Below are 20,435 nucleotides of genomic sequence, written 5' to 3'. Positions count from 1 at the left end.
CATCCACTTCCAGCATTTGGGTTTCCTTACTGCATGTGTGATTGCATGGCTGGTACCTGACACGCCTGAGGCTGTGGAGGTTAAGATGAAGTGTGAACAGTACCTGGCCAAAGAGGCTCTGGCTGTGGAGTAGCTGAGCAAGAGGGACCATGGCTGATGCCTCCCCTTCCTCCCTTACACCAGCAGCAGCCCTGGCACCAGCTGCCTGAAGGCAAGCAGGTCTGTGTTTCCCTACTAAGAGGGAACAGCCCCCGCCCCTTTCCTGCTCTCACCCCTTTCCTTCACCCCACTGCTTGCCATGTGAGTCCCACCCCTTCAAGGGCAAGGCCATAGCAAAGGCTCAGGTGGGCAAACTTGAAGTCCTTGAATCCCTGGCTAAACCCAGCCCAGCATGGGCTATCTTGGATCTCACCCCACCAGCAGAAATAATATCCACCACACTCCAAGCTGTTTCAGGTTTTATTTTAGAATTTATAAAATTCCAGTGTCATCCATACTCATGAGCCTTTTTACATGTTTGCATATAGTCTCCAAATTCCAAAGTTAAGGCCAAGGGATCATTGCTATGGAAACGTACAATATGGAAGACGTCAAAGAGAAGAAATGGACACATGCCACAGTCTGCTGCAGAAGGAGGGTGCTGGGGGAACAGTACTAGGTACAATCACTTCATGACCTTCTTTAGAGTGGAAGGTTGGGCTGTGGGGCATGAGCTCAAGGCAGTGGGTGCCCTGGATGTAACTCAAGCCTTGCTGTGCAACTGGTGAGGGCACAGGGGCATAAAGAGGAGGAGGGGGTGATAGGCTTGGTGATGCAGGGCAGACCTAAGCTACAGGGTATTAACCATTTTCTGACAGACGCAGATGGGAAGGTACCACCCTAGTTCCCCTTCTCCCGTGCTGGAGGCAAGGCCGCCCTGTCCTTCAGGGGCAACCAGGCACCCCACAACGGGCCATGGTCCGTTCTCAGACTAAAGGAGAGCACTGTGAGGTTTTGGTTTGACTTCTGCATAGCAGCCTCTGCCAAGAAGAGCTGGCGCAGGAAGGAAAAGCATCGGCATGTTTGGCCTGTCCCAAGGAGGGAAAGGCAAGGCAGCTGGGCTCAGCCTGCCACAGTTGTGCTCTGTCAGTAGCACTAGAGAAGAGAGGCTAGGGACTCCTGCTTGTCCAAGAGCTGAAGCAGCTGGGACAGAGGAATGGCTCAGACTACAAGCTCTGTAGGACCAAGGCAGGGAAGCGGGGGCACACAAAAAGCCCACGCTACATGCCTCCCTCCATGAAGACATGATTTTCCTTTTACTTGCTGGAGGAGCTCAGACAACACCCTTTGAGCAAGCTGTGGCAGGGCCCAGGTGCAAGAGACCCCGAGTACAGATCATGGATCACCCTCTACCACATGATGGAGGTCTCAGGAGGGCTCAGCACACACATCAACCCCCAATGCTGTCGGAGCAGAAGCCTGGCTCACACCACCTCTGCAGCCCACGGCCCTGGGGCCAAGCCCTGTGCTAGCTCAGCACGCAGTCCTATGGATTCACAGCCTGCCTCAGCACCACCATGCTCTGCTTCCCTCTGGAGCAGCTCTCACAGCTGTGCGGAGACACAAGGCTCCTCTTGCTTCTCCTCCACGCTTGTGCTACGGCTGCCCAGGTGACAGCTGGAGTAGCTGCTGACCCACAGCCATCGAGAGGCCCCCATCATTCTGCTGTTTGAGGTAGAAAGAAGGCAACAGGAACGGTGTGACTGCCGCTCATGCTGAGCTGCTGCAGCACTAACAGCGAGCTACAGCTCCTCCAAGCTGTGCGTCCCACCAGCTGTTCCTGAGCCGCGTCACTGCAGCCACCTTGGGTGAGCCAAACCTGTCCCATCCGGCCACACTGCCGTGTGCTGGCTCTCCTGCCTGCTCACACTGCTGGGAAGGGGGAACAAGGAGCGGGGTCTGTCATCAAGCACTGGAAGACTGGTCAAGTGTGCAGGCTGGGGCTGTGCTTGGTGAGGCGCAGGGACGCGCGCTCACTGCGCTCACAGGTGTTTTCCTGACCAGGGTAGCCATACGTTGTTCTGGCCCCTTCCATCTCTGTTGTTTCTACAGCCTATTGAAGATTTTGTTTCTTTAAAAAGCAGATTTCTGACCTTACAGATTATTTGAAGCTCTCTCCCCACAGTCAGCTATCAGCATTAAATGAATTTTTGGCAGTTAAAAGGAAAAAAAGTTGATTGCACTCTACAAAGGTAAGGTAAGGCCTGGGATAAACACAAAGGAAAGAGGGCAAACGTTTTGGCTTTAGAAAGTCAAGGAAATTTATTTCCTGAGGTCATGAGACAGGAAGTAGATTCCTAGCCACAGTAAAGGAGGTCTCCTAATGAAGGCGAGAATGCCTAGTCAGACATGCTCAAGAGAGCAGATTGCTCTGCTAGCGCTTGGGAAGCTGCAAATCTTAGCCACTTGGAGTCAATTATGAAGTTTCTAACAAAAACACACACATTTAGTGTTTGGTTCTGAGTGGAAGTCTTGTTCCGAACGAGGAAAGAATATCCATCAAGAGATGAGGGTGGGTCCTAGACACGGTGATAGCTGAGGGGAGCAGGATGGGGTCTAGCACTCCAGACACCATTAGGAGACCTCTTGGGACAATTGATTTGTGCTCCAGCCGCTGGGTCAGATTTCAGACAGGAAGTATTTGTGGCAGGTTAGTGTCAGGTCAGCGGGCTGGAGGAGTTTCTGCTTCCAGGTCATTATCGTTTGGGTCCCCAGGGAAGAGTCTTGGGGGCCACTTGAGCCCCAAAGCTGGGGAAGTCTTCAGAACTGCTCATATCAGGGGCCTAGAGCAAACAAAAAGGGAACAAGTTAAGCTCCTGCCCTGCTGTGAACTGATGTGGTCAGGCCCTGAGCTAAGCAGCATTGTTGATATCCCAGGAGGTGAGACAATGGGGAAAGGACAAAAAGGATCATTGTGGCCCCAGGACACCTAGAGGTGGTATTGAGGAGGGTGCAGATAAGGTGCAAAGGGCTCCAAGGGTCCCAGCTGAGTAACTGGGACACTGGAACAGGGTCAGGCCAGCCCTGAGCAGCACTGGGGCAGCTGAGGAGCTGTCACATGTCCCAACTCAGAGCTGCAAACACTGAGCCAGTTCTGTGCTGCAGCATGAGTCTCAAGTCCCAGGCCCTACCCCTAAAACAACACAACCTGGCAGGACGCCTTCTGTAAGGATCCCCCATTCCCCAACAGCTCCACACTGATGTAGCCAGAGTGACAAGACACTGGGAAAGTGCTTTGAAAGCTGGACAGGAGAGCCCAGGCTTGTGCTCAGGCCACAAAGAGCAGCTAAAAGCTGCTTTCTCTGTTACCAGGGAGAGAATGCTGTGTCCCTAGCACAGACAGAAGTGTCCCCACGCTCTGTGTCCCCAGCCTGCAGCACGAACAGCACTCACCTTCTCGTTGTTGACAGTGGCCCAGGGGGCATCTCTCACCACAAAGCCCTTGGATGGGGCCTTGGACTCTTCATGTGAGGAGGGCTTCATGTACACCTGCATTGCCTCGTTGTCCACCACATCTGCAAGCTGCAGTAACACAACCAGTGAGGGGGCATCTGGATAGCTTCTCAAACTGGAATAAAACACCCACCCCTCCATCTCTCCACACTGCAACCTGCTCAAGCTCACCAGCCTGTTCTACAATGACCAAAAATGGTGTGTCTGCACTAGACTGAGGGCCACAACTTTTAACTGGTGCAGGCTGTTACAAGGCAAGAACATGCACATCCTCATTCACATGGCATTCTCATTCACTGTCCTCTCCTGGACATTAGGAGAGGGGACAGTCCAGCTGGTTTGAGGGACAGCTGCAGTGGAGGCAGACAGCCACCCACACAGGGCTCAATTTCTCCGATGCAGTGGAAGAAAATACCACATGGACATAGGTCAGACATCCAGCTCTGTAGCAGGGGAAGCTCTTGCTAAGCCCCATCATGGATTTGCTGAACACTTACATATTCCTCCTCCAAGTTCAGGATGTGATCAATAGCTTCTTCTACATTCTCAGGGAGTCCTGTCACAGTCACACAGTTGGGGTCAGGAGCTCCACTCTGGGGAAAGCGAATATCCACCTGTAACACAAGGAACAGCGTAAGACTTACACCTGCACATCTGAAATGCCAGACACTCCCCATGACCCTTGTCACTGGAATCACAGATCACTGTCACTGATGCCCTAATTACTGTCTGTTCACAGCCACAAGTCTGTTTCAGACCTCCACAGCTCAGACACTGAGGGGTCAGCAGGTATATAGCTGGCCCCAAAGCTTGCCCAGTTTCCTGTGAAGGAAAGCAGAGCAGTCTGTAGTAAGGACCAAATTTCCAGCAGCCCCTGGTGCTCACTCCCAGAGGCTCACTGTTTTCTGGGCAGCTCCTGCAGCACAGGCAGGAGAAGGGCTGCATTTCCAGACAGTGTCCTCACACTGCTGCAAACATTTTTACCACTGAGCCATCACCGCAAAGCACAATGAGCTTTCAGTGTTTGCCACAGAATAATCCTGGCTGACAATGGCTTTACAGAGCTGGCCTAGTGCACCCCATGCACAAGCACTGTACTCTCTCACACCCTGCCTTCCAGATGGGTGCCAGAAATTTAAACAAGACAGGACCAAACCCAAAGGTTGCTCATTTGGGAACCAGTTTGTTTCAATAACTGAGCCCAGCCAAAATGCAAGTCTCCAGAATCCTATCCCTCAGTATTCACATTCACTGCTGGCCCTGCAGTAAAGCCTGCTGATGATGCCATATGCTATTAGGGCAGAGATCCCTGACCTTCCAGAGCCAGCTGACTTTGCCACATCCACAGCCCTGAGAATGTGCCATGATTCCCAGAGTCAAGGGATCCACAGTGGCCTAGACGAAAGCCAGAAAAATTCCTTGAATTAAGCTCAAAGTAGCTGGGGGGTCTGGGGACAGCCTCCTCACACAGCCTCCCCCAGCAAGAGGCCTGGCTGCCCACTTCCAGTAATCAGAGTAGCTGACATACACACCTCCTCCTCTCTCTCAAGATCATCTGGGACCCCGTCTGCAAGAAACCCAACAAAAGGGCTCCAGAGAGGGACGGAACTCAGTGCTGCTTGCAGAGCTAATCCAGAGCACTGAGGAAGCATTCCCAGGTTCCACTTCTGTCTAGGTTCCAGCAAAACAGGAAAAGCTCCTGGCCTGGCTTCCAGAGAAAATGACTCAGAGCTGAGGGGTGTGGGGATGCTTCAGCTGGTGTCTGACTATGGTGTCCAGACAGCCCAGGTGCCCTGGGCATATCAGGGTGCCCTGGGCCACGGATGCTGCTCATATGCTGGTGGAGTTGAAGGTGAGCAGGGAAGCACTGGCTTTTCATTCATGTCTGTTCTAGCTGAAGATGCTGAACAGGCACAAGACACAAGAACCACAGGATGTGAGCCTCATTCAGCACCAAGCCCTTTCCACAGGAGAACGTGGCTGCCCAGGTCCAGCCTGACCTGTGTGGCATTGCCCCGCTGCTCACCTTGAACTCATCCATGATTTTGCGGATGGCTTTTCCACGTGCACCAATGATGCGTGCGTGAACACGATGGTCCAGAGTCACATCCTCGGAAACCATCTGCTCCAGCTCACCAACGATCTTCATGATGGCATCCCGGGCAGCCTCGGCGTTCTTCTCATAGCCAGTAATGGTGATCTGATCTTGGGCCTGGGGCACAGAGACGTGTAAGAGACCAAGCTCATAAGCAGCTGAGCAAGCTTTCTCCCTGCTAATCCCCTTCACCATCCACCTTATCTAAAGCCACTGGAGAGAGTTCAGAGCTCTTGAGAAGATGCTCAGAGACAACCACTAGTCATCCTTGCACTCTGTCTGATCTCTCACCTGGCTTTCATCATCCTTGTCGGGAAACTGGATGTTGACCTCATGCTCTGTGCGTATCTGGGTGATCACTGCTCCCTTCCGCCCAATGATTTTAGGGTGATACTTGGGATCTACAGTGACTGTCAGTTTGAAGCTCCGCAAGGCCTGGAACAGGAGAAGCAGAGTGAGAGCAGAGAACACACCATGGCTGTTCCAGTGATGTCCACTTAAGTCATAGCATCTCCTTCTGGCTTCTGAGATGCATGGAACAGATTTTGCAGGGCCATGCTTGAGCACCCAAGCTACCCATCCACTGGAGCCTTGTGCTTTCGCCAAGTTCAGGGGGAAACTGCAAACAGCAGACATCCCTAACCTATTATTCAGAGCTGTGATAAGGATTCAGTGAGGCTAGGTAGAGAGAGACTGGCAGCACAGTGAGGTTCCCACCCACCAGTGTCTCAAAAGCACGTGAAGGTGCGAGAGAGACCTGGACAGTCCAAAGTTAATTCCCAAACTCTCCTGTCAGTTCATGGTAAATGAGCTACCTTTGAGTAACCCATTTATGACCATTCCACACCCACAGAGCAGCTAAGGGTGTCCCTAAAAGATGAGGTGTTCCAGGAGTCTGTGCCCAGAGGCTGAAGCCATGTTTTGCTGGAAGGAAGGACAGGCCCAGGCCTTACCCGATCCTCTTGTTCAGCTTGCAGCTCCTTCACTCTTTCCAGGAGCCCGACCTTGGCACGGTCCAGGTTGGTAGCCAGCCCAGTGATTGTGATGATATCTGACTGCAGCTCAGGAGCAGGCACCTGGATGTTCACCTGAGTAACAAGTAGCAATTATCATTTTGTATCACTGCTCATTCTATATCACTTGTGATGCCTCTCACTGCAAGCTGGCATCTCACTGGTCTCCCCTGGCACCAAGACCGGCTCCCACCCAGGCAGCCTAAAAACCACAGAATGGCTGAGGTTTCAAAGGACCTCTGGAGGGCATCAAGCTGGGTAACCTGGAGTCAGTTGCCTGGGACCATTTCTAGATGGTTTTTGAATAGAACTCTCTTTCTGTAACCCCTGTGCTGGTCTAGAGAGGCCAGGAAACAAATATATGTTCAACAACACTGACTGCGGCCAACCTGCATCAGCCCCAGAGGCTCTGGAGAATTCTCCTGAATGGGTAGGCACAGCAGAGCTGTTTCCCAGGGCCCAGGAGGAAAACAACTCTCACACTGATGAGGTATCCCTGCAGACACCAAACAAGTCATGCAACATTCACAACACCAATAGTATAGCTTCAGCATGAAACCTACCAAGCCCTGGATCCAGGGTCCAAAATACACAGGGATCATTTTCCTATTATGGAGCCTTGGATTCCACAGCAGACCTGAGTATGTTGTAACTGTCCAAACCCCCAACACAGTCACTTAGAGATTCTCCAGGACAGAGGACGTGGAAGGAAGGGCAACAACTTACTTCAAACTCATCCATCATTTTGCGGATCCCACTTCCTTTCTGGCCTATGATGTAACGGTGAAGATCAAAGGGAACTTCCACCTCAATGGTGACAGGAACCAGAGCCTGCAGGGGATGGAGCACAGTTTAGCAGGGGAAAAACTTCTCCCATCTTCTAGCTTGCCATATACTTGCCCAAAAGAACATGTTGCTGAACAGAGGTACATTCCCTTCCCAAATCTGACAGAAAGAGAGGACAGCTGGGAACACCAAAATGACCTGTTGCATGTTTTTGAAAGAAGACATCTGAAACCCCACCTTTAGGATAGGTTGCTTTCATATCTTTGGCTTCAGTCTAGCAGAGACTTGGAAAACATCACTACAGAAGCATGGCAAGGTCTGCTGAACCTGGAATGACTCAGCCTCAACCAGACTCCTCCTCTTCTCAGCTGTGCTCCATAAAACAATCATGTCATGCTTTTATGGCTATTGGGGCTGCTTACAAGCATTAGTAATTACAAAGTCAGGCACTATGATTCAAGCTGCCAGGCTAAGTCACAGAACAGAGGAGGTTCCCTTGAGCAGGGCAGACCCCCTCTACAGCCAACATCACTGACCACTTGCATTGCACCTGGGCTGTGCAGCTTTTACTACCACCACCACAAATTATATCCAAACATCACCACCTTAACAAGGAAAGGGACTAAGAAAGCCACACACCTGCAGCGCCTCCTTTGCTGCCTCACACTTCTCCCTGCGGCCAGAGATGATGATGATATCGCACTTCTTTGGAGAGCTGGGATCTGTGTCCTTCCCCTCCTTGCCTTCCCCACCTTCCTCACCATTCTCCTGCACAGCTGGCTCCACAACAGGGGCTGAAAATATGCAAAGTCTTGTGTTCAATGCACAGAGCCCCCTCCTCGCTCATCATCTCCCTCCTCCAGATCCTAAGGCTCAGCCACCAGTGAGAGCTCAGAGAGACCTCACTTTTTTGTCAGGTAAGTCCTTGCTCTCCCTGTACTCTGCAGTGACATGTTCACAACACCCAGGTCTGCAGTTTGACCTCCTGAAACTGTCCCCTTCCCAAGAGGACAAGGCTGATGCTAAGCCCAGATTCAAGGACACTGCAGGAACACCAGGGATCAGTTCTTCCCAAAAATTTTAAGTAGAACATACCCACTGGTACAGAGTGTAGGCTACACTACACTTATTTGACCATCCCAACTACCAACCTAAAATGCATCCACAGACATACCTGGGTTTTCCTCCCTGTCAGGGAATTTGATCTGGACGCCGTAGTCCCGGGTGATCTGCTGGATCCGGGATCCTTTGGGGCCCATAATGGAGCGGTGGAACTTTTGTGGAATGGTGCATTCGATTGTCACTTGAGCTTCCTGTGGGAAAGCAGAGTTGCTCTGTCGTGATGCAGACTCTCTCACACCAGAAAACAGGATGTTTGTGCATGGTGAAATCCAAAATGGACACAGAGAGGAGTCAGAAAAGGAGTCAGAAAAGATAACAATGGCTGACAGGGGAAGAACTGAAAATTTCCAAGAATCGTTCCTCTCTTAGAAGAGCAGAGGGTTTAAAGAAGGTTGCCTTCAACTCAGGACATTAAAGACTTCCAAGAGCAAAGCTCAAACTCTTTAGTACTCTGAAGAGGAGGAAGCATTAGAAGAAATAAAAAAAAAATAAAGACAGATGGGAAGAGAACAGATTTGACACTTGTCTGCTTCCAAAAGCCAATACTAGCAGTGCAGGAAACCCCTGAAAGCAACCACTACCCAAGGCCAGACATGGAGAGGCACAAGAAGGCTCCAAATCTTTTAATGTCTGGATGTACATCAAGGAGCGGCCTCCTACTTCCACCCCTAAAAACCAGAAGATTGTGAGAGGAGATTCATTCATACAGCATTGGCATTTTGGAGCCAGCTGCAACCCCCAGGCCAGGATCTAAAGTCTGCAGACCCTGTATGTTGACAGCGAAAGTTCAAATCCAAGTCCCAACCATGGGACTTGTTCACATAAAGCTTGGACATACAGCAGGTTCAAGCAGGACACTGCTGAGGGAACAGAGTACAGAAGAAAAAGTTTTTCTACAACATACCAGGTCCTCAATGATCTCCTGGATGCGTTTCTTGGCTGCCTCCACACAATCCTTGGCTCCCTTGAGGGTGACTTTATCGCTCTGGGTGCCGGAGCGCGGGAAGCTGACCATCACACCACCATATTCATCTGCAATCTCACGGAGAACTTGTCCTCGACGGATGACAAAGTGGCGGTGGTGCTTGGGGTCAACCACCATGGAGTCTTCAACCACGTTATCCTGCCAACACACAACAACCAGTCAATCCCACCCGTCCTGGTTATAGACACGAGCTGGCTGCACTCAACAGCAATCAGCTTACAACCTCACTCTAAGGTAAGGAAGGATCTTCCTGAGCTCCCACGAAGGCCAGCAAATGGTTTTAGGACAAGCAGGTCCTTCATGCTGACTTGTTACACCTTGCAATAGTGAGAGGCAAGAAAGTAGAAAAAGTTCATACCAAGTTCTTGATGAGGGCCTCCAGCTCCTTCTGTGCCTCTTTGACAGCCTCCTCTGTTCCCATGATAGTGATCAGTTCCTGATCTTTGTCCTCAGAGGTGGGAAAGATGATGCGGGCCCCTGTGTTGTCTCGCACCTTACGGATGTTGCCACCACCCTTACCAATAAGGAATTTGTGGTACTCTGGCTTTGCACGGAGGTCCACGGTATAACTCTTTGTTTGCTGAAAGGAGCCAGAGAACCATGGAACGTGTCAATATATAGAAAATATCTATCAGCACCAACAGTCAGCACACAGATGTGTTACCTGCACCCATACACAGAGTGCTGCAAAAGCAAAGTAGAATGCAGCACACCGTTGAAAGTAAAAAAGGTATACAATGTCTTAAATCAAAAACACTACCCTAAAGATGTTCTCAGGGCCAAAAAACTAGCTGTACACTCAGCATGCCCAATGAGAATATGAGCAGAGACGTCCTAAGGAGAAGGGTCTGACCTGCACGAAAGGCAACACAATCATTTGCTAACTGCTGCAAACCAGGCTCCCAGAGGCAACCAACCAATTCCCATGGAGAACATGTTCACCTGCTGACCCTAGAAAGCTTGCTATTAAAATGACCAGTCAGTCAGCCACAACTCAGAGCAAGGTCTTGTAACCAAAAGCTCCCAAATCTGAATATATGCAGTGAATGGAAGAACTGGAGCTGAAATGCAGAGATCAAGAAAAAAGAAGGAGATTGAGAGAGTAAAGTGTTTGAGAGAAGTGTGATTCCCAAGAACATTCAAACCAAAGAAGCAGGGAGTGAGTATATCATCAGTCTGGCCAGAGATTACAGACAGTTCTTCTGCCCATGAGAGAAGAACTCATTGTCACAAGGATGGAAGAACAGCTCTCTTTTAATCATCCAAACTGTACTCAAATCCCCTAAAAGAGGATTTGTTCTACTGATGCCAAAGGCTTCCATGCAGACAGAGGGAATCACTTCAACCTCCAAAAACAAACAGCTGGTCAAACCAACCCATTTCTTCCCCTGTAAGGCAAGGCTCACCTTCTCCTCTGCCAGATGTAGCAGCTGTTTCTTGGCTTTCTCCACATCCTGGGCTGGGCCCCTGATGGTCACAGTATCACTGCCAGAGCCCTCTGTGGGGAAGTGGATGTGGACTCCACCACATTCCTCCATGATGGAACGGATGAAACGGCCTTTGGCGCCAATGAGGGAATTGTGGAGTTTGGAAGGAATAGAGACCTCCACCTCTGTGATGTTGGCCTAAGCAAAGACAGCATGGGACGTTAGTCAAGCTATAGCAAGGTGTTTGCACAGTCTCCGCTTGCCCCCTAACTCCCACGTTGCCAGGAGCTTTGCAGTGCTGAGTGTGATAAATGCCTGACCAGAGGAAACTCCTAACACATGAGCAGCCACAAACTTTGGCTGAAGAGTCAAGAACAGATTGACATCCATATTTACTCCCTCCTGCTGTGCCCCACTACAAGCACTTCTATATTTGTATCTCCCGTAACTCCTATATTTTTATGTTTTCAAGTGCCTAATCTGCCACAGGCCAGTTGTTTCACTTACCAGTTCTTTTTGGATAGCCAAAATTCTGTGGCGAGCAGCCTCACAGTTTGCTCTTTTGCCCGTGATAACAATTGTCTCCGAGTTGCTGTTCTCAGCTGGGAGATCTATTTTGGTGTTGCTTTCTTCACGGATCTGCCACCAAAAAAAAAAAAATCCCAGCAAAATCATTTGAGAGGTGTCCTATGTCAGAAAAAAGGCCTTAGAGGTTTTATTTTGCATTATCAATGAGCAGGGGAGACCAGCGATTGAGATTTCACTGCAGGCAGTCACCATAATGAGCAGTGAAGACAAGAAAGATATCTCACCTTCTTGATGTTGGCACCTCCTTTCCCTATGATGTTCTTGTGGAATTGTTTGAAGATGGGAACAGAAATAGAAAAGCTGTTTTCAACCTAAGAGAGAAAGGAAGGGAGAATTGAAGATTACACCATCCTGGAAAGTGAAACCCCATCCCAGGAACTTAATAAACAAGCTTCTGACAACAGGCTTAGACCCCAGGAATTCTTCATATGGGACACTTCCAAGAATAAGCAAAGATATGTACCCTCTCCTATAGCTCTTGAATAACAAGTATTATTTGCCTGCCCCCATACACATAGAACCATGTCCGCAGTTCCTTCATCTTGAGGTGTGCCAGCCCTAGCCAAGCCACTACAGCTCTCCTCTATTCCAGGGTTATCCAGGCATGGAAGAGAGAATAGCAGATAGAAATCTCCCTTACCAGGTCTGCCACCATCTTTTGCATGTACTTGGTGCACTTCTCCACCTCATTTTTGGGACCTCTGAGTTGGACAATGTCACTCTTGTGTGCAGGGTCTGGGAAGTTGATGATAACCTGCAGGAAATGGTCACTTATATCAACTCAAACAAATACAATGATTGTTATGTCAGACATGTGCAAAGATTGGGGGGATCCTGCATATTTCCTTTCCCATTTGGAAGCAGGTAACCATGTCAGCAGTCTCTGGCCAGAAGAACCATCTTCTCACATATATAAGATGTATGAGCAGACACATATCAGTTAGATATTTCTCATACTCACAGAGAGACTAACTTTATGACTTTACTGATCACGTGTCTATTACCAATGTAGGAAAGATGCCCTCTGAATCCCTCCTCTCCTGGAAAGCCTTACCTCTGGGAATTTCTCCCGGATTTCCCGGATCCGCTCGCCCTTCTGCCCAATGATGGTCCGGTGGAATTTCTGCTCAATGATTAGGTCCTTGGTGCGTTCATTTTCCTGTGGAGAACAGAGTTTACAAGGAGTGCTCAGCAGGAGAGCCACATAATAGTCAATACCAGTTTGCTGCCCGACAGTTTACTCGCCATCCATGTTTTTCCTCCAGATATAATTCACTCTAGGTTGACAGAGAAGGGGATCCAAGGGAATAGAGGAACATGCACTTGTCATGAGATCCAAGTGCTCAGTGGGCCAGGGGCACAAACCTCTACCAGAAGGTTACTAGGGAACACAGGAGCTCAAACCCTGTGGCCTCCCAGACATCACATCGCACTAACCATACGGGAAGCGAGTTCCAGCAGCTCTTTCTTGGCCTGTTGGACCCCCTGTGGGTCTCCTTCAATTCTGATCAGGTTGCTCTTCTCATTGTCCGGGGGAATGCGCACAGACACCTTGTAGAGGTCCTTAATCCTGTTAACTGCAAGGCAAGGGCTGTGGTGACACACTCTGCTGGGCACAATTTGGAAGCAAAGACACCTTGACTAGAGGCTTTAGGAAGTACATCAGCCTCTGAGGAAAGGGCAGAGGGATGGAGCTGAATCAGGGGAAAGTGCCTCTTCACCCTGGGGTTCAGCAAGAGCAGCAGATCCATGCTACACAGCAATCTGTGCAATTAAATATTATGGCATCTAATTCACTTGCCAAAGTGAGGCATCTGTTTCTTCCCCAGATTGCACCTGTCTTTTTTTGGGGAGAAACTCACCATGCAGATTTCTACCCCCCAAAACTGAGTTCTAAAATGAAATTCACATAGACCAACTTGAAAAAAAAAAAAGAAAAAAGGACAACTTTCCAACCTCCCCAAAACACAAAAATTCTACCAGGACACAGCAAAGTAATCTGTTCAACTCTCCAAGGCATTAAAGCCATCCCAAGGCCTCACTGCCCATTTATCTTCTTGTGCCAACTTCACTCCAGAAGGGCAGAGGCAATGTAATGGAGGCAGCACCCTGGCTGAGCTGCAGAGCCACAATATGATAGGCTTATCACAGAGAGTCTGAGTACAGGAAGGATAAGAAAGGCACCCTACTTACTGTTAGCTCCATTCTTGCCAATGAGGTGTCGGTGGAATTTGTGGTCAACGTTGATTTCTGCATAATCCATCCGGTTGATCTACAAAGAATTGTACAGGGCTAGGCCCCCTCTGCTGCTGCCTGTGCCCACTGCCAGTGCAGGCACTGACTCCAGCTGCCAGCTACAAGCACTCCTGCTAGTGAGCAGAGCAGAACACTCCCCTCTGCTTTGAGCTGAGAGAACCGTGCTTGTGAAACATTTGAAGGGACTTAAATGCCTCTCCAGCTATGACTGAAAGAGAATCTTTCCTTCTCTGAATCAAAAGACTAAAGATGTGCTCATGATTTTTTAAGGAAAGCTTCATAACCAAGGTTTTTGTTCACCTGCCACACAACTCGCCTTCTGCAAGTTCTGCTAAGCCTGTGAAGATATCTGCAGACAGGAACTACACTTCATCTCTGTTCTGTTTCCCCACTTTCTTCTTATACACTAAAACTACCACCATCAACTTACCAGATCCTTGACCATGACTTCAATCTGTTCCTGGGCCACATTCACATCTTCTGTAGGTCCTTCCAAAGTGATTTTGTCTTCTCCTTCAGTGAATTCGATGTGAACCTTGAGACACAAGGCAAGGAAACCAATAAGAATTTTCCAAGACACAAGCCAAGGTCAATGCTGTCAGTCAGGCCTACACCATCAATCCCTACCACTAAGGGTACACATGATTTCTGAAGTAGGCAACCTACCATTTTGGCCATATCGGTGTCTAGAGCATAAGGTTTTGGTGCTGTCTTGAGTATGCAAGGGCTTTGGAGAAGTTCCTCACCTAGCCTGTCTACAGATACCATCTAACTCACAAGGGAGAAGTCTCATAGAACTCAGCATTTCCAGCTCTCCTACTACATCAATTCTCCAAATACTAACACATAAAGCTTCCTTTGAAGGACTCCACACTTGAAAGTTACATGGGATGGGAAGTGTTCGAGGCAGTAGAATTTGGAAGTTCCCCTGAATATTATAAGATCTGTGTCATTTCCTCCCTGGTTTTATCCATACTAGAATACATTTCTCTCTCTACAAAGAGCGAGCTGGATTAAACCACATTCTACTTCAACTGGTGCTAAGCTAATAGTTCATCCATACCTTTGGCATCTGCTGAGTTATTTTGGCCAGGTTTTGTCCTTTCTTTCCAATGATGAAACGATGAAGCCAAGAGGGGGCTGAGACCGAGGAGACGGTAAAACTGTTGGCCTGAGAGACAGAGAAGCTGTTTGATGGACAGACTGGAAGAGGCCTTCACAAAAATTCACTTCCAGTTCCCATGCTGCACCCTCGTTCTTGAGTTCTAAGCTGCATCTCTGACAGCCTGACAGAGACCACCCCCCTCCACTTGTCAGTGCCCAGGGATGTATCTTTGTGGGGCTTTCAAAGGAGCCTAGCCCATCCCATCAATACCTTTGCATAGACTTCAGTCAATGCTTGCCCAAGCTTTTCAGGCTCGCCTCGCAGTATCACCGTCTCCGAGCTACTGTCAGTGGGTGGGATCTCGACAGAGACTCCAGTTTTCTCCAAGATCTCCTGCAGGGAATTACCCTTGGGGCCGATGACATACTTGTGCTGGGACTTCTTCACCTCCACAGCGATGGTAGTAGTCTTCTTTTTCTGTAGGAGCAGAGGCACTGGAGCATCAATCACAAGGGAGCAGGGAAGGACAAAAGTGAAAGGAAGAGACACAAGATGCAGTGAAGCTCAGCAACCAGGAAAGATCAAAGCAAAGGTGAGCACAGGAGTTCTGCAGTACCCTAGCATCTTTAGGACCTGCCTATAGAAAGCCCTATTCTCAAAAAATTAACAGGTGAAATACAAAAATTCTGTTTAAGCTCCCTGGGACACTACATGGAAGAGACCACATACACACCCCTGCCCTTGCACAATGCCCAGCTGTCCCCAGGCAGTGCTGTAATGCAACACCAGGCTATAAGCTGATTACCTGTGTTGAAATTCAGACTGGTACAAATGCAGACATAACCATGAGGAAAAACAGACCAACAACCCACAACAAGGATATTCACAGTGACGCTAGCAATGGAAAATAAACTGAAGTGAAATTTACTTTTCAGCAACTTCTACTCATGTAACAATTTTGATACTGTCAGTTGGCCACACTGTAGCCTCCACAGTTCCCTCCTTCCTTTGCAGCACCTGTGAAAGCAGGCACCCAGAGAGCTCTTTGTGGTCTGCTAATTTCCATTACAGAAAAAAGCAGGATATCTGTCACCTCCCGGGCAGAATCACCCCAAGGCCCACTCTGCTGAGCAAGGAAATGGTAAGACCCAGGGCCATGTACTGCAAGGGCTGCTGAGCAAGAGCTGACATGAGGAGTACGCAACTGAGGGATGCACAGAAGTAGAACAAGAAGGGAAGAGGGACTGTGAGCAGGTGGGGGGAAGATAGGAAGCTCTAGGGACCATCCTTACCTTCTCCTCATAGATCTTCTTAACACGAGCCACAGCCTGGGCCAGCTGTTCCTTTTCCCCTGTGAAGACTATCTCTGTCTTGTTAACGCTGGGCGGAGGAATGTTGATGCGTGTCCCTGTCTCCTGCATGAGCTCACTCACCAGCTTGTTGTAAGGACCAGCAATGAAGGGATGGTACACTTTCTCCACATCCAGCCGCTCCACGGCACGCTTATCCTGGAAGAATCCAGAACAGTCCTCAGTGGAAACTGTTGTTGATATTACCATCTCTGCCACATACAGCTGAATTCCCAGTGCTGTCTTACTTGACACTCTAGCCCAAGCACCCTTTCCAGTTTGCAGGCTCCATCTCTTTCCATCTACAAATACTGCTGTTCCCAATTTATGATATTCACCTCTAATCTCCTGTCTTAGCTGGCATCTAATTCTCAAAATATGAGAAGTGTTTTTCTGACTTTAGAGATGGACAAAAGGGACAATCAGAAGGTGCAAAACCTGGAAGCAGTGCTCAAACAGCCAGTGGAATGGTATACATCTCTGTTCAGACTAACAGTGTTACCACTGGCTGTGGCCATGGTGGCTACAAACATCTAATATACCATGGAGAACCAAAATGGCTGTTCAGATAATGACATGAGAGAGATCACAGGACTGAAGTACCTGCTCAGCAGAGATAAGCAAGATCTCGTGTCGGGCCTTTTCAATCCCTTCTTTAGTGCCAGTGATCTTGATCTGGTTGCTGGGGTCATCTGGGCGGGGGATCTGGATCTTGGTTGCAGTTTTGAGCTCCAGGTCCTGCAGCTTCTCACCATTCTTGCCAATGACAAAACGGTGGTGCTCCTTGGGGATGGCAACTGTCGCTGAAGCCTGCAATACAAAGGCCAAGCATCTATGAGAGCCCCTGCCTGTACAGGGAAAGCTTTTCAGATGCTGCTTAGTGCTACAATTGAGGAGTAAACACAGTGCCTTCCAGCACATCCATCTAGCACAACACTGATACTATGCCAGAGGATTTGATCTAAAGTGCCTGTATTCCAGGAGTCTAAACCCCACTATTCCCTAAAAAGCCTTCTGTTTTACCAGGAGCAGTATTCTGAATAATCAAAGACCTTCAGGCACAGATGAGGAGGTGTCTATGCTCCACTGTCTCACAGCCTCTCAGCACCAGAGAGCAACTGGGATGACAGCTCAGGGGTAGAGTTTATCTGAACTCTGATATCTGCTGCCAAGGCTACAGAGAAGAAGACATAGTCTGACTCCTAGGAAACTGAAATTCAACACCAGAAACTTATTCCAGCAGGCAGACAGCTCAACTATGCTTACCATTACTGAGTGCTAAGGTGTCTTCAAAGCAGCACATGCTGCTTCAGGGACTGCTTTTCTCTTGAAAAAGAGAACTTTTCTCAATCTAACATTAAAGGGCTGGCTTGTAACAGGAATTCCTGACTTCTTCCCTTCGCAATGAGTTTTTACTGACGTGAGAGCTAAGGATTGCTACTATGCTCTTGATCCCAGTGAATACTATAACTATTAACTAACTAGGCACTTACAATTCAAGCTACAATGGAAAAATAAATCAATCAAATAAAAAACACATCACTTGGTGTGACTCTTCAACTTCCTGTCCACCTACTGATGCCAGCCAAGTCTCGGAGAAGTTGCAATACAGACACACCTTTCAGACCTGGGGCCAAGTAGGAGGGATATTTGAGGACAGTGGGGTAATACAAACTAAACTATTTTTTCAGATGCACATTATGTAGAGTTTGTCCCTTTTCGTCCCTCTGGCAGGGTATGACACATGGGCTGAACAGCACTGAGCAGACATGTATTAACTACTGCATTAACTACCTTGAACATTACACTTAAAAACACACCTGGCTGTGATGGATATTAACATGAACTACCATTTTGATAATGAACTCAAAAACCTGAAAGTAAGAAATCAAAATGCAGAGGACTGAAAGGAGAAGCAACTGAAATGAAGAGTCTGTAATTACTTACCAACGGGGCTCAAGTTACTCAACTCAGAACCCCAATCTGAAACTTCCAGCATTTGGCAGACCTCCCTCTTCTCTACTTTTCTTTCTCCCATCCCTCCACACTCTTCTCTGAAGGACTTCAGAGAAAGCAGCACTCCGTTCTCACACACTATGAATTTTGTGTGAGGGGCCTGTACCCTGCCAGCACCAGCACCTCAGCACAAAGTCACAGATTGAAGACTCCACCCTTCATGCAACACCACGGCCTGTAATTAGCTTTGAACCCTATTTTAAGCCTCATTTCCATTCTAAATTGCCAACTGTATGCTTTGAAAATATATGGCAAAGCTGAATTAGTCATCTAATAACACCTCTTTGGCTTATAAGCATACACACCCAAGGGTCTCAAAGCATTCAGGAGTCTTGGGGAAGAGCAAGGATCAAGTGAGAAACAGTTAGCTGCCCTCACCTGAGTCTGCAGTCGAGCAACAATTTCCTTCCGAGCCTTCATGACTGCTTCCAGCTTGCCAGAGACCATGATGGAAAGGCCCTGGTCCTTTGCGAGAGACAGCTCCAGGTGAGCTCCTGTCTTCTGCATGATGTCAAGGCAGATCTTGGCCTGCTCACCTTCTCCAAACTGATTCATGTCCTTGTATTTCCTCTCCTCCAGTGGCACATGAAACACCTGCTCAGCCACAGACACAAAAAAGAGCACACAAGCTGTCAGTGTGCTTTTGCCTGGCAGCTCCTCTCTCTCTCATGGCTATACAGGACTTTAGTGGCAAGCTGACTCCCAGGTTTGTGCAGCACATGAACCAGCTGTGCCCAGGGAAGTGCAGGAGCACTTCAGCAGCCAGTCTGCCCCACTATGATTCCTCCTAAAGAGGGATTAGCACTCACTTCAGGAATTCTGCAATCCTCCCTTCAGGCCTGCTTCAGCTATTTGTGGAAAAGGGATGCAAAGCTCCTTCTGGACATTTTTCCAACACATCCCTCCCCTCCAGAGCAGTCCTAGCTCTCAGCTGCAGTACCAGGGTAAAATACAATAAAGAGGCTGACATACCAAGGATTTCATACTCCAGGGAATGCTTCACTTCACCTACATACCTACTTTGGGGACTGGGGAAAAGATAGGAGGTAAGACATCCACTCCCACCAACCTGAGTGATGACAGAAGCCTTTATTGGTCGAATTTTGCTCCAGGGACCAGCAGGCTCCTGGGCAGCTTCCAAACATGGTGCTTTCTCAGGGAGTGGAGGGAAGGCTTCCTTGTAGGTTGGAGGATCATTCTCTTCTTCAGAGTTTAAAGCTGTAACTGGAGTAAAGCAAATAGGGCAAATGAGTCACTTTCCTTGCAGAAATGCCCCTGTTCACAAGCAATGCAATTGTAATTAGGTACCACTAACAAGGGAGAGCAAATGGCTTGTGCCCTGCTATTAATCCTATTACAACTATGCCTATGGGGCTGCCAAGTCTGGACTACAACTGACATCAGCATGGCACAGACTGCAGAGGATGCCACAAATGACCAGCCTTGTCTGAGCTGGCACAGGGGGTGCAGGGAGTGAACAGCACCTTATTGCCAACTCTGTCAAGAGGGGCTCAATTAGGGGAAAAAAGGCTGAGCTGAAAGAAGTGAAAGGACCAAAGGGTGCAGGTCAGAAGAGGATAAGACAAACATAAGCCCAGGAAAAAGGCAGAGAAGGACTATAGCTAGGGCAAAGTCTAGGGAAAGCCTGTATGCCTGTACATTATGTTTGACTCACTTGTGCACTGGGCCATAACAAATGTGGCAGTTCACAGGTGGGAATGGATGCCAAAACCCACCACTGAGTCAGTTTGTATGGCTAGTGACCACCCCAGCACCCAGCTGAGCAAAGGGTGGAAATGATACATGAGGGTCTCATGTTGCTCAGTGCCCCACCCCAGGGCTGAGAGCACTGCTAGCCAGAACTCTCTGAAGTGCTCAGGCCCATCTCCTCACAGCCCTGCATTGTGCAGCACCACAACTGCGCCGCTGGGAGTGGAAAGCTAGTCCAGCAAAACACTAATTTAGGAAAGGAAAATGCACACTTTTGGGGAACCAACACATAGAGTGAGCTTCGGTAAGAGGTCTGTGCAGTCTGGATCTAGAGGCACATCACAGGAACTCACCTTTCACTTGCTGCTGGGCCAGGCCGCTGCGGTGTTCAGCAAAGCTCTCCTGGGTCAAAACTGCCACGGAGCTCATTGTCGACTTCCCACCCACACACAATCCGGGTATGCCACTGGAAGAGATGGAAGTGGCAACAG

General features: G+C 48.9%; 1 protein-coding gene across 2 annotated transcripts in view; it reads right to left on the bottom strand.

The window, feature by feature from the left end:
• Positions 1-441: 441 nt before the first annotated feature.
• The window catches only part of HDLBP (high density lipoprotein binding protein), a 38,695-nt gene continuing 18,701 nt past the window's right edge, over positions 442-20,435 (bottom strand). For both annotated transcript variants that reach the window (XM_053951357.1, XM_053951358.1), the window contains exons 3-28: positions 20,298-20,410; positions 19,304-19,458; positions 18,613-18,828; positions 16,822-17,028; positions 16,162-16,377; positions 15,140-15,346; positions 14,828-14,935; positions 14,195-14,299; positions 13,702-13,780; positions 12,946-13,085; positions 12,563-12,667; positions 12,149-12,262; positions 11,733-11,819; positions 11,428-11,559; positions 10,900-11,118; positions 9,852-10,073; positions 9,413-9,631; positions 8,561-8,699; positions 8,026-8,180; positions 7,327-7,431; positions 6,541-6,675; positions 5,879-6,022; positions 5,519-5,704; positions 3,990-4,106; positions 3,433-3,561; positions 442-2,822 (exon numbers count right to left, since the gene is read on the bottom strand). In XM_053951357.1, coding sequence (XP_053807332.1) covers positions 2,736-2,822; positions 3,433-3,561; positions 3,990-4,106; positions 5,519-5,704; positions 5,879-6,022; positions 6,541-6,675; positions 7,327-7,431; positions 8,026-8,180; positions 8,561-8,699; positions 9,413-9,631; positions 9,852-10,073; positions 10,900-11,118; positions 11,428-11,559; positions 11,733-11,819; positions 12,149-12,262; positions 12,563-12,667; positions 12,946-13,085; positions 13,702-13,780; positions 14,195-14,299; positions 14,828-14,935; positions 15,140-15,346; positions 16,162-16,377; positions 16,822-17,028; positions 18,613-18,828; positions 19,304-19,458; positions 20,298-20,373 — 3,804 coding nt within the window. In that variant the 5' untranslated portion in view covers positions 20,374-20,410 and the 3' untranslated portion in view covers positions 442-2,735. The remainder of the gene's footprint in view (positions 2,823-3,432; positions 3,562-3,989; positions 4,107-5,518; positions 5,705-5,878; positions 6,023-6,540; positions 6,676-7,326; positions 7,432-8,025; positions 8,181-8,560; positions 8,700-9,412; positions 9,632-9,851; positions 10,074-10,899; positions 11,119-11,427; positions 11,560-11,732; positions 11,820-12,148; positions 12,263-12,562; positions 12,668-12,945; positions 13,086-13,701; positions 13,781-14,194; positions 14,300-14,827; positions 14,936-15,139; positions 15,347-16,161; positions 16,378-16,821; positions 17,029-18,612; positions 18,829-19,303; positions 19,459-20,297; positions 20,411-20,435) is intronic.

The sequence above is a fragment of the Vidua chalybeata genome, chromosome 10, assembly GCF_026979565.1.
Source record: "Vidua chalybeata isolate OUT-0048 chromosome 10, bVidCha1 merged haplotype, whole genome shotgun sequence".
Classification (NCBI taxonomy): domain Eukaryota; kingdom Metazoa; phylum Chordata; class Aves; order Passeriformes; family Viduidae; genus Vidua; species Vidua chalybeata.
Note: the sequence above shows the minus strand (reverse complement) of the source record. Positions and strands in the feature narration are given on the sequence as shown.